General features: G+C 38.0%; 1 protein-coding gene across 3 annotated transcripts in view; it reads right to left on the bottom strand.

The window, feature by feature from the left end:
- The window catches only part of ncam2 (neural cell adhesion molecule 2), a 424,645-nt gene that overhangs the window by 89,530 nt on the left and 322,026 nt on the right, over positions 1-13,089 (bottom strand). For all 3 annotated transcript variants that reach the window (XM_005747333.1, XM_005747331.1, XM_005747332.1), the window contains exon 7: positions 4,364-4,533. In XM_005747333.1, coding sequence (XP_005747390.1) covers positions 4,364-4,533 — 170 coding nt within the window. The remainder of the gene's footprint in view (positions 1-4,363; positions 4,534-13,089) is intronic.

Raw genomic sequence — 13,089 nt, 5'->3', positions numbered from 1 at the left:
ATATATACATATATATTCTATACAATATAAAAAGAAGCCTGTCGCACTTCTGAGGTGTTATTGAAGCCTGGGTTGTGGTGTTCAGGTCGGGCGAGGTGGCTGGCCAATCAAGCAAAGTAATAGTATGGTCAGCAGATAATTTGGTAGTAGTTTCGGCACTGTGCCAGGTGATAAGAAATTGGCATCTCCACAAAGCCCGCATGCTCTAAAATCACTTGGTAGACAGCAGTGTTGACTTTGGACCTGATAAAACACAGCAGTCCATCTGCCAGCACCTGCACCAGCAGATCACATGTCACTCTAACTCAGGCGTGTCAAACTCAAATACACAGTGGGCCAAAATTCAAAACTGGAACAAGGTCGCGGGCTAACATTAATATTTATTGGAAAAAAAAATCTTCCTCCAGATTTAAGAATGAATCTCTTCTAATGGACTCAAACAAGTTTTGCTGAAAAACAGAATATGGAACAAGGAAAGCTTAATACTAAACAATATATATATTAGTTGTATAATACCAGTAGGCCAGCTCTAATAATAATTTGGTATGGCTCGCGGGCCAGAGTTTGACACCTATGCTTTAACTCATCACTGACTTCACCGTAGACTTCAAACACCTTGGATTCTGCTCTTTGCTCTTCCTCCAGACTTTAAGAACTTGATTTCCTAAAATACTGAACTTACTTTCATCTGAAAATAAGAATGTGTCACAGAACCTTTGGTTTAGGAGTGTCTTGATATAAGGGGTGAAACAGTTGTTTGTTGGCTCTGACAACATGCAGATGTTAGTAGGTGTACAACAATCACCATCACACAAACGTTCATGCTATTAGCAACAACATTTGCTAAAAGCCATTAAAGAAAAAAAAAAAGCAGATCTGAAAGGAACACAATTAGTTTTGCAGGTTTGATGGATTTACATTTTGACATAATGGTGGTAGATAATTAGTAAAGAGGAAACTCTCAGCAGATCCGAACGTATGGTTGTGTGTTTTTTTGGGGGGGGGTTTGACTGCAGGTTGGGGATCCAACCTACCTAGGGGGGGGGGTGGGGGGGGGGGGTGTTGGGCTTAATCAGGTCAGTTAGTTATAACCTTTAAAAAGAAGCACCCTTTACCTCTAAATTTGGTTGAAATGTGTGATGGAAAATTTTTGTTTCACCTCATCTAACCTCTGCGTACTATTGATATGCAATTGTAAATTTCTTGTATAACGAAAGAGTGTATGAAGACGGGAAAACAAATGACTTTAAGATTTGCTCAAGGCCATGATACACTTCATTATCAAGCTGGTGCCTAGATGATGGCGAGGATTTCACTCTGAACCACTGAATAGACAAAGATTGTATCCGCACAACGGCTTTAAAGGAGCTGTTATTATTTTACCTGTTGGTCAACGCTGGTACAAACCCTGTTTGCATTGTATTGATCCCTTTGCAAGGGTTTAACTTTCTTTCAATAAATCTCAGAAAATCTGTTTGGTTTCAATGCTTAAATTATTTTTCCGCAACAAAAGAGAAGAAGTGATTCATGATTTTTTTTTCTCAAAAAAGAGCTTGGCATTTTTACTAAATTAAATAAATAAAATCTTATCCATACATCCATCCATTCGCTTCCGCTTATCCTTTTCAGGGTCGTGGGGGGCAGTGGAGCTTATCCCAGCTGTCTTAGGGCGAGAGGCAGGGTACACTCTGGACAGGTTGCCAGTCTATCGCAGGGCTAACACACAGACACATTCACACCTCTTTTCAATTTAGAGTTTCAAATTAACCTGTCCCCACTAAATAAAATCTTATTTGGTTGTGAAATGTTAGAATGTGGACATATAATGTCGACTAGCCCTGAAAGTCATTTTTTAAACAATAACAAATTTAGTTTTATAAATCTCATGTCATTATGCGCTTCTGTCACTGGAAACAACATTAGCAGGGCAGCGGGCCTGATGGCAAGAATGGCCTAAGCTCTAATCTCCTGTTTGTTTGATATTTATATTTTATTCCTACATAGTTGCCGTAGAGCACCCACAATTTGGTTTTAAATGTACAATGAAAATAAAAGACTATTCTCTTCTCTTCTATTGTTGGCATAGTAGAACTGTTGATAAAATACACCGTTTTATTCTTTAATAGAATTTAAGATATGTTTTCTAGACTATTTTTGAACGAAACTGATGAAGACAGCATTCAGGTTTTACTTTTTTTTTTACCAAATCTCAGTGTTGTTTAGAATTCTCCAAAGTGATCTGTAATATCTTCTCAACAATATTTGCTGGGTAGGAAAGTTAGTGGACCAACAAAGTCATAAAAGTCATTAAAGTAAATGGAAATCCACAGAGAAATTGTTGAGATATTTCAGTCCAGACTAAAGTAATAGAGTGACCAACCAAGCATCCCTTGAGCCACTCTTCTAGCATGTCTAACAAGTACATGCAGCTATTCCTTAATAGTATGGATTTTCTTCTACAGCAACAAATGACTCATTGCCTGAAAAGCAGGACAAGTTGACATAATCCCCGAAGACTGCAGGCTTCAGCCTTTTATAGCTCATGGACTGCTCTTGCAACTTTACAGAGCAGCCAAAAGACACACTATGTTTCCTGGAGGCCCCCAGATGTGAACATCTTAGAGTGTATAAAAGCAAACACCTAACAACAAACATGTGCAAACAGATCTGTGAAAGTGCCACAGAAAAAGATGAGGCTCACAATGGGTTACAGTGCCTAAACACGAGTGAAGCGCACATACACACCTGCACACACCTTGTCTAACTTAAAATTCCTGTTTTCCTCCTGCCTGTGCTGTCAAGGGTAATAAAACTAACTTACAACTGCGTTCTCCCACAACACGGCCTGGAAGCAGAACTCCTCCCACCCCCTTAACTTCTTCATTTAAATGTGCATTTTGAAGAACAAGCGCTTTTCACATCTCCAAAGGATGTTGATGACTTGAGCACAAATCTCCATACATTTTCATGAGCTAGAAGCAGCGCTATCACGTCGATCTGTGAGGAAATAGCTGGCAGGTTTATGAAAATATAAATTGAAATTTTTTATGAGGAGCGCAGTAATTGAAATATGAAGCAATAAATGAAATATTTATTTTTCAACAGAAATATATCACTTTGATAAAGCTGTTATTGGTGTGGGCCGACTGTCATATTTGGACATTTTTTTCTGCATTTCTTTATAAAATGGAATTTGTGGATGTCCTTACAATAAAGCTTTATGGATCAACATAAAACACTGTTTACTGTCATGGGTAATGCTATTACATTTAAAGTCTTTGGTGGGGCACCAAATAACAGATAATGGAAAAAGAAAACAAACCCTTTAAAGTGATAGGAAGGGATTTTTTTATGTTAGTCCTGGTTTGGGGAGATAGAAGGAACAACGTGGTTTTTCTTACACTTATCTGTTCATGCAGATAGTTTCCCTTTCATTATTCCAGGCTTTGAGATATTTCTATTTTTCTGCTGTCCCAGCACAATGAGGGTAGATGTATATTGGGACTACAGAAAATGGTCCCCAATAATGCTCTACAATGGCCTTTCAAGAACCACTTCAGTTCAGCTATCTTATAAATGATTTACACTCACCACTTTACACTTTATTATAGTAATGGGTTGGACCCCATTTTTTAATTCAGATTTTCCTTAATTCTTTGTGACACAGATTCAACAAGGTAGTGGAAATTCTTCAGATATTGTGGTCCATGTTGACATGATAGCATTTCCTGTTCCACCACAAATGTTCTCTACTGGATTAAGATCTGGTGACTGTGGAGGCTATTTGAAAGTACAGTTGGTGCTCAAATAACACTAAAATGTTCCAAGAAAAAGTCCCCCAAACCATTACACACCAACAGACTGAACTATTGATATGAGGCAGGACAGAACCACACTTTCATGTGAGTCGACCAAAGACTGACTCTACCAGGAGAAGAAATTAAGACAATTTTTATAGTTTTCTGTTGTCCAGTTTTGGTGAGGTGTCTGTAGTTTCCGTTTTTTAACTGACAGGAGTGGTACCCGTAATTATGAGCACTGTTGAAGAGATGTATATAATAAAGTGGCCAGTGTCTGTAGAAAATTAGAAAATTAAATTTAATTAAACCTTATTAATATTTTATATATTGTTCTAAAACCTTCATATTTCTTGAACATGTCTTATTATATTTTGATTTTGATCCACAGTGCCTCTTACCTTATGGATCTATTTTATCTTGTTATATTATTGTATATTTTCTTTTACTAATCTTTTTGACATTATTTGCACTATTTTTAATAGTTGTGATTAATATCTGAAAATTTAGGATAAATAAACTGTATCTTATACAACTATAGTATTTTACTCAGATTGCATGCTTACCAAACACTTTGAGGAAGAGCTCTCTTTCCTGGGATCCTGCCTTATTGGTGGCTCTGCAGGAGTAGGTGCCTCCATCACCCTGCCGGATGTTGCGGATGGTTAACATGCTCCGCCCGCCATCAAGCCTGTTCAAAATGTACTGGTCCGATGGCTCCAGCTGCTGCCCTTTCCTGCACGAGTGAAAAGCAGAGGCACATAAGTAAGGAGTGGAAATATTTGGCAACTACCTCAAAACTGACACTGAACTCCTAAAATATGAATGCGTCAGTACACGTTTGATGTTACAGATGTATAATCTCTGTATTTTGGGTGTCAACCGATCCCATAAAAATCAGGCAAAGTGCAGACACCTCGGCTTTGAAACTATTTCTATCTATAGAAGGTAAACAGGTGAAAACATGACGGCACTTTTTATAGACACTATTTGAAGTGTGATGAAAGGATTGTTTTGGATAAACAGATCAGGCAATAATTGAAATAACAATTGCTCGATGAATAGTTTGTTGTATGTCATCAGAGTTGTGAAACTCTGCCATGCAGAAAAGTAACATCTTTATCGTGTCAGTTACAGGCCTGCCAGCACTCACTAGTGTTGCTGTGAATGTTTTCTTATGGACTGCAATGCTCACTAAATGACTCCGGTGTGGTGCGGAGATGCATTGCTGACTTAATGTCTTTTCTTACTGGGCTCTGTGGGGAAATTATCCAGAAAAATCAAACTGATAAATTGACGCATGTCTATATTTAAGCTTCATAACAAAATCATAATAGTCTGACGCATGTTAGCTGCCTCCTCCGCTTGTTTATTTGCAGCTAGTTAACCAGGCGTGTAGTCTAAAAGGTTCAAGGGATAGCTTTGTTTTTTTTGATTTAGACAACAGGTCCTTTTACAGCATTTGTAAGTCGCTAAAAATAAGATTAGCTTAGTTACTGAATTCATGTAGGATCAAGCAGCAATGGCACCCAAAACACGGGAAATACCTGTTTACATACATTTAATTTTGTAGCACACAAATTTAATTCTCTGATATGTAACCAGAATTTTCTTTTAAGATCTACTTTCCTATACTGCATATCAGCAAACTACAGACAGCTGAAGTTTGTGTTTAGTATGTGAATACCCAATACAGCCCAATACTTTACTTGTGAGCTTATGGATATTACAACAAAACAAACTTAGTATTGACCTGGGGGACACAACATGGGAAGATCGCTGATGTTGCTCTCCATGTCCTGGATTTGTAAATACGTACCTTTGGTAACATGGTAGCATTCTTACTATGAAAACTGATAATACTGTTGTGCTATTTATGAATATTAATAAATAAAAATGCCAAAAAAGGACAAATTTGGAAGGGACTCTTTAAAACTAACATATACAAACCAGTGTGTACAGTGCAGATTTAACTAGACTTTGTTTTGCATATTGCATTTCCTCAAATAAAATAACTGCAGCCAGTTAAAAGCTGTGTCTCTAATAATAATAAACACTTGGGAAGTGGTTGATGCAAACAAATTAAAGCCAGACAAAATGAATGTTTGTTCATGTCTGTGTCAGTTTAAGTAAACTGTGAGAACATGGGTGCAGCAGTTTCTGGGTTGCTCTCTGGCAAAAGTAAGATCTCTACAGAGATCCAAACTGATCTTTATTATGTGTGACTTACTGCGCTCTGCAGTTTTATCAGTACATGCATTAACTTTACCAAAGCAAATGGAAAGTTTTTTAGTGAAATATACTACTTATTAAAAAAAACCTTAAAAACAAATACAGGCCTGCCTTTGATCCAAGCCCTGGTTACTACTTCCTTCTGATAACTTGTGAAGACCCTTCTTCTGTCATAAAACAAAAAGTTATAAGATAAGATAAGATAAGATAACCTTTATTAGTCCCACACGTGGGAAATTTGTTTTGTCACAGCAACACAGCTTTTCTCTACTTTGTTGTTATAACTAAGCTTTATTGGAGCTTTTCTAGTACTTATATTTAATTTAAGCTCTATGAACGAACCCTAACAAGTAAGACGTTTATGTTCTGGGAGTTTTCATGTAGGATAGCATGTTTAAACTTGAACAAGAGTGCCACAGTCACCATTTTTTGCCCAATTTATGTATTAATTAAGTAAAAATTGGATTTCAGACAGTTCATTATCAATTGAAAAATGGCTCATTTACTGCAGGGTTTGCACTTAGTTTTTCTCCCCAATTCTCACTCAGTGAAATATTTAATCTGCCCAGGGGATCTGAAAGGCTTACATATAGTTTTATGTATCAGTGTGAATGTGAAGCAGAGCAGAAACAGATGAGATTCTCGAAATTAAAATCATTAAGGGTTTACATAAACGAACACAAAACAGATAAAGCTGATCTGATGTTTGCAAATGTGCTTCAGCATATTCAGTTGTGATTCATTATTAATCTGCCCCACTCGCAAATATAAAGAAAAGGTATGAAAAGAGATTAAAAAAAATAACATTTCGTTAAATATGGACAATAGCATCTTGTTTTTTTATTTTAAGTTATTTTATGTAATAAATTCAGAACAGATATATCTCAAGTCTTCAGTTCAGGCTGTTGTATTATTCACAGTGTATATTTTACTGTTCCACTAAAAAACTCTTATTTTTTTAGAGATTTCACATGAGGGGATTTGAAGACTCAGACACAAATAGACACGAGTGCAGTTATACTGCGTGGTGAGCTCAGCCTCATTGTACTGTAGGAAAAGCGAGAGGGAGGATAATTGAAAGTCGTCAGAGGAAACACCAAAGCCAAGTAATAATAACTCTGGTGAGCCAAAGAGGAAATGAAGAGAGGCCTCATCTTTGGAATGGACAGTGGAGGACGTGCTGCAGTGCTGAATGTCATTATACTGACTGACTGCTGACAGGTAGTCCATTACCCAAGATGCACAGAGGATGAGGTGAAACCTCGCTCTGACAGGAAATGCAACGGGAGAGCCTGGAATTAGTTAGGAGGGGTGGCATCAAAAGAAAAACTAAATTGGAATGTGATGCGTTGTTTATACCGAAGCCTTTGTTGTGATTTACGCATTTTAATTCTGTAGTCTGGGACTGACACACAGGACTTATTGACCTGGGAAATGAAACAGACTACACAGAAATGTTTGGCAGTCCATGGTCACTAAAAAAGTTCAAAATCTGCAGTCAGCTGAAATGAGACCTTGACAGGTGATTTATATTTTATTCAGTCAGCATTAAAAAAAATAGTACGTGAGCATTAGAGTGAAGTGGGAGCATGCAAGAGTACCCTTTCAAGTAAACCTCGCAGGATGGTATGCTGAAATAAAACATGCAGCACATTATGTACATTATGCAACTGACATCCACTGGGGTTTGGGTGTATTTTAGCTCCATGCTAAAGCACGTATGATATGTGTTATGGTTTTATGGTTTTTCTGTTATGCACTTTTTTCATTTCATGGTGCTAAAAGTGGCAAAACAATTCATAGAAAGAGGTGGATGTTGCTCCAATGTCACCATAAGCCTGTATCTAACCCCAAATGTTACGGAATCAGTCTATAACTGACTGTGCCTGGTCACTGATGACCTTGTACTGTGACACATCTCTTTGCAGTATGGAACTTGACCATGAACCTTTCTATCTATTCTATTTCTATATAAAACAAGGTTGTCAGGACAAAATGTTGTCCTGCAGCAACTATGTTAATATTTGTTTACTCATTTTTTAGTTTTGATTTTTGCCAGTTTATCTCAAATAATTGCCATTTTTCATATTGCCGATTGCAAGTAATTGCCAACTGGACTCCGTTTAGCTGCAGACTGATTCCTACTGATTCTTAGTGCTCTCTTGATGTACCAAAGTTGCTTTAAAGACAGCAACTGACTGCGAGTGGTCTTCAAAGGCAATGCGATCACAAGTTCGTTTCACAATGTCTTGTAAATATTTTTTCCAAGTATGACTGTGTCATAATAGGTTAAAAAGCACTCGCACAAAGTTAACATGCTAATTTAAATGGTGATGTTGAACTTGCAATTTTCATGCCTCTGATAAAGACTAAGGTGTCTAGGTCTGGCACAAGGTTGTGCCATTATCTACTTGTAGCAGGGTAGTGGCCAAGCCACATTACTACAGCTACACTCCATGAGACTAAAAGTGTCACAAAACCCCAAAATATGTCAAAATAGAATCTCAGTATGACCCACACTTTGAGAGCGAATGACATACTGCCAATGTGCAAGCCTAAGAACCACAGAGCAATGAAAATACATGTGCACAGCAGGTTTTAGTGCCTCAACCTGCTATGTTAGGACACAAAGTTACTCCAATCACATTACAGTAATCCAAAGCATTACTGTAAAAACAAATCAAGTAATCATATTAGCCAGTAATCCCTCACTTATCCCTTTCCGACACACTCACCCATTCAAACCTTCAACTGGTTCCGCAAGTTCTTCAATTATCTGCACGATGAGTACTCAGATAAAACAAAATCAAGGGTAATGTTTTTTCTGTGCATTTGGGCTACAATCAGCTGACTTCAGCTGATGTAGTAGGGGAAGAAAAATAGCAGAGCGGTGTCCAGCTTTCATTTTTCGCACAGTACTTTCGACAGCATGCTGTCAAAGTGAGCAGTGAAGAACTCAGACTGATGTCAGAGTATATGCTGACCCCAGCCAAGCATCTAAAGCTTCATTTTCAACAGGCAACAAAAGCAGTTACGGCACCTGTTCCTATCACAGAATCACTGTGGCCGTAACATTTTTCTTTGAAGTGCTGCATTTTAACTTTGCCCTCGGCTTTGTGTGAATTCTTAAACACTTACAAAAAGACCTTGTGTGTGTGTGTGTGTCCTCATTAGGATAGGCCAGGATGCCAGTGTGTGGAACAAGGCTCATATTGTTAAACGGCAATTGTGTGCCAATGCATCTCAGGTGGTTATGCGAAATAACACAAAATTAATGTGATGAGTGGTGTTTCTAATTAATTTCTACAGGTATAATTAAGTAACATAGCATTTTAACCTTTAAAAAGTCACGAGTTATGTGTAATGCATTACTTTTTGGTGTAATAACCCCGATCTGTTAATGCTCCTAACAAGAATCACTTTGCAAGATGAAAAATTAGGCTCAAGGATACCCAAGGTAGCGTAAGTGTAATGTCAAGGGGTTCTGAACAAGCATCCAAGTGTGACGAGCTGGGTGTCACCATTATGGTGACCCCTGGTATTCCAGCAGAAGCCAAAATACACCTTGGGCATATCTCTGAGAGACCAGCAGCTTTAAAAAAAAAACAAAACAAAAAAAAACCTGGAAGAATCTGAGCACTGGGAATGAAAACAGGCTGCCTTCTGACCTGAAACCGCAACACTTCAGAACGGGGGTATCAAATATAAGGCCCGGGGGCCAGAATCGGCCTACCAAAGCCTCCAATCTGACCCACTGGAAGGGTTTGGAAAATGTTATGGAGGGCATACATTTTAGACTTTTAGATGTGTTTTCATAAGTTTTACAGCTTCCTCCAGTCATACTGCACCAACGTAAATAATTAGATAAACCATTATGAATTTATTTGGAATTAACAGTCGCAATGAGCTAACAGAACTTTTTCTGTAATTTTACATGTGTATTTCTTACAATTTAAGCCCAAAGCAGCGTTTCATTATCATGTAGAAAAACTGAGATATATTGTTGAAATTACACTTCTTTTTTAAAATTAAAATATCTCAGGGATTAAATGTGTGATTAAACTTCTTTACGCTGACAGAAATAGGAGTTTCACTGGTCCGTCCCACTTAAGATCAAAGTGGGCTGTGCATGGCCCACAGTGTGAAACGAGTTTGACTTCTCTGCTGTAGAAGAACAAAGAATAAAGTCTCATTAGCTCTCGGTACTACGCTGAGTTTCTCTGAGACTTGGTTTAAACCTTTCTTGATCTTGCGAACATCAAATTTTGTGAATGGCACATCTGACCATGCAAGAGAATTTTATTAAGAAAAAGGTTTAGTCGCTTACTTCTGTGGTTATTTTTAATTGCCTCAGCACATCAGTGAGCACCATGTAAGAGTGAATGCTTCTGTATCTAAGCCTCTTTCATTCTGTGATACTATGAGAAACCTATCAAGATATCTTATTTCCCAGGCTCCTCATTTTAACGGGCTTATTGTGAAACAAAACTCACAACGTCAAACAAAACTCACTTTTACACTTAAAGCAAAACTGAGACTGAGGTCGTTAAGCTGTCACAGGGATTGTCTCAATATAAAAGTAAGGATGGAGATGTGCACTTTGCCATCTTCACACTGAAATATTCTGCAAAATATAACGCCAGCTGTTAAATCATTAAAATTACATTTCACTGTTGTGCTCCAGAGCTGAAAAGCCAAGGTAAGACACCCCGGAGTAAAAGTAATTCCTACTTTTTTGGAGCCCCAAAACAAGGGAGCAAGATGAATGAGGTTTACAAAGTTGAGGCTGCTTCCAGCTGTGCGTCACCTTTCAAATTTTGTTTGTACTTCACAAAGTGATGCATGTGCCTCATTTTTTTCTGCTGTATTCAACCTCTCTTTCAAACAGACAGTTCAGTTCTCATTACATCTGTATTACTCACAGAGATGATGTCACATGAAATGCAGGAGTGAAGAATTCACCTCGCTGTGCTTCATCTTCTGCAGAATTGTGCAGCGCTCCTGTGATGAAGGTAAGCGCTCTGAGAGGTATGTGACCTCTTTGTTAGGGTGATGAATAAAGGCATCTGTGTTTACCATTGATGCACATGCTCAGCATCGGTTTATGTGCTTTTATCTGCTGCGCAGCACTGACCAAGTTACTTAAAAGTACAATAATAATAATAACAGATCATAGGCCCACATCATAATTATGGACTATGAAAGCATTAATTAATGCCCTTTGCTACAGTTCAAATAATGCTCAGCTGATATATTAACAGAGAGCTAATATCAGCTGTAAATGAGTAATCCATGACTGGTTGCCCCTTCCTGAGTCTGGTTCTGCTGGACGTTACTACCTTCAAAAAGGCTAAAAAAAAACTACATACAGCAGATGAACAGTTTCCTTAAGAAACAGAAAAAATTCCAGCAAACACCTGACGCAGGATCTGAGAGATGTATCTGGCCCTTCAGTTGATCCATCTACTGTTCACTGAGGCCACATCAGAAATCATCTCAGTGGAAGGGCGGCTGTCAAGTCATTCTTAAGGAGAGAAAACAAGGATAAAAGGCTGAGATATGTACACAAGAACTGGACTGAAAATATGGAGCGATGAATCCAAATATTTTGAAATTTTTGGTTCAAATCATCATCAATGTGTATGTAGAAGGTCAGGAGAGAGGTACAACAGTGAGTGTCTATGACCATCTGTAATACACAGTGGAGGCTCTGTCTTGGTTTTAGTTGCATTTCAGTTATTTGTGTTGGAAATCTTGTCAAAATCCATAAAATTATGAACAGAGAAAAGGACCATTGATTGATTCACCATGCAATACCATCTAGAAAACATCTGATTGCCATTAGCTTCATTTTTCAGCATGACAATGATCCCAAACACACTGCCAATGCAGTAAAGCATACCTGGATAGAAAAACACACAATGAAGCACTATCAGTCATGGATTGGCCTCCCTAGAGCCAGAAACATCCAAAGGAGAGCTTTGAATGTCATTCAAGAAACCGGCAGAATTATTCCTGAAGACTACTTAAGGAAATGACAAGAAACCTGCCTAAAAGAGTTCAGACTGTGCTGAAGAACAGAGGTGGTCACACCAAAAGTGGAGCTTCAAGGATGTTAGAATTGCACAAACTCTGTTTTATACTTTATTTCCATGTATGTTTGCACAAATTTCAATAAATTGTTGCAGCTATTTCATTTTCCATTTGTACGTGGTAAATGGTGGAGCTCAAACTCTAGTGGGGAACCAAAATATCTTAATTTAAGACTAAACTAATATGTTGTTGAATTGTTGCCCTCTTTTTGCCCTTTAGAAACGTTGCCAAGCCCACAGTATTTATTTTACCAAATTAACTACAAAATATAGCAATTATGAGGAGCCATGAGGTCACTTGTAAGTCATGTTTGTTTGGATTGTTTATAACATTTATAAAGACATCATGTCTCAAGAGAAGATACTACAGGCTTATTTTCAGTTTATTATGTTTATTCTAGGATTCTATTAAAGTAGCTTTGCGTGATTTCAGAGTTCAAAATAACCCTCATTTATCTCAAACTGGGCCTTTAAGCCCCCTTAAATATAGAGATGGTTTAAACAGCAGGTGGGTAGGGTCAGATCTATAAGCCTGAGCTGACCACAGACCAGGCAGGGATATTCATTCTCAGTGACATCACACAGAGACAAAAACAGGCAAAAAAGAGCTTTGGTGATTACTTTTACATGCACGGACCTCATTACTTGAAACGTGTTTAATATGAGCATCCACAAATGAAAAACATAACAGGGCCCCCTTTTGAAAGCTGGACACAGTTCATTAAACTAAATTGTGTCAAATATGTTCAAACTACTCTTTCCAGTAAGTTCCAATAAGGAAAACTGGGGGAGGGGGGGACGACACCATTTTAAGTAGGGCTGAACGATATATCGCATTTGCGATAATATCGCGACATGATCAAGTGCAATTTTCTAACCGCAAAGGCTGCGATTATACTCTGGACATGTCCAAATTCATGGGTTGCATCCTCCTGAGGCCGCATTTGTAGACCGATTACGTCACAGCG

Source organism: Pundamilia nyererei, unplaced genomic scaffold, assembly GCF_000239375.1.
Source record: "Pundamilia nyererei isolate P.nyererei 1_Seehausen unplaced genomic scaffold, PunNye1.0 scaffold00194, whole genome shotgun sequence".
NCBI lineage: Eukaryota > Metazoa > Chordata > Actinopteri > Cichliformes > Cichlidae > Pundamilia > Pundamilia nyererei.
Note: the sequence above shows the minus strand (reverse complement) of the source record. Positions and strands in the feature narration are given on the sequence as shown.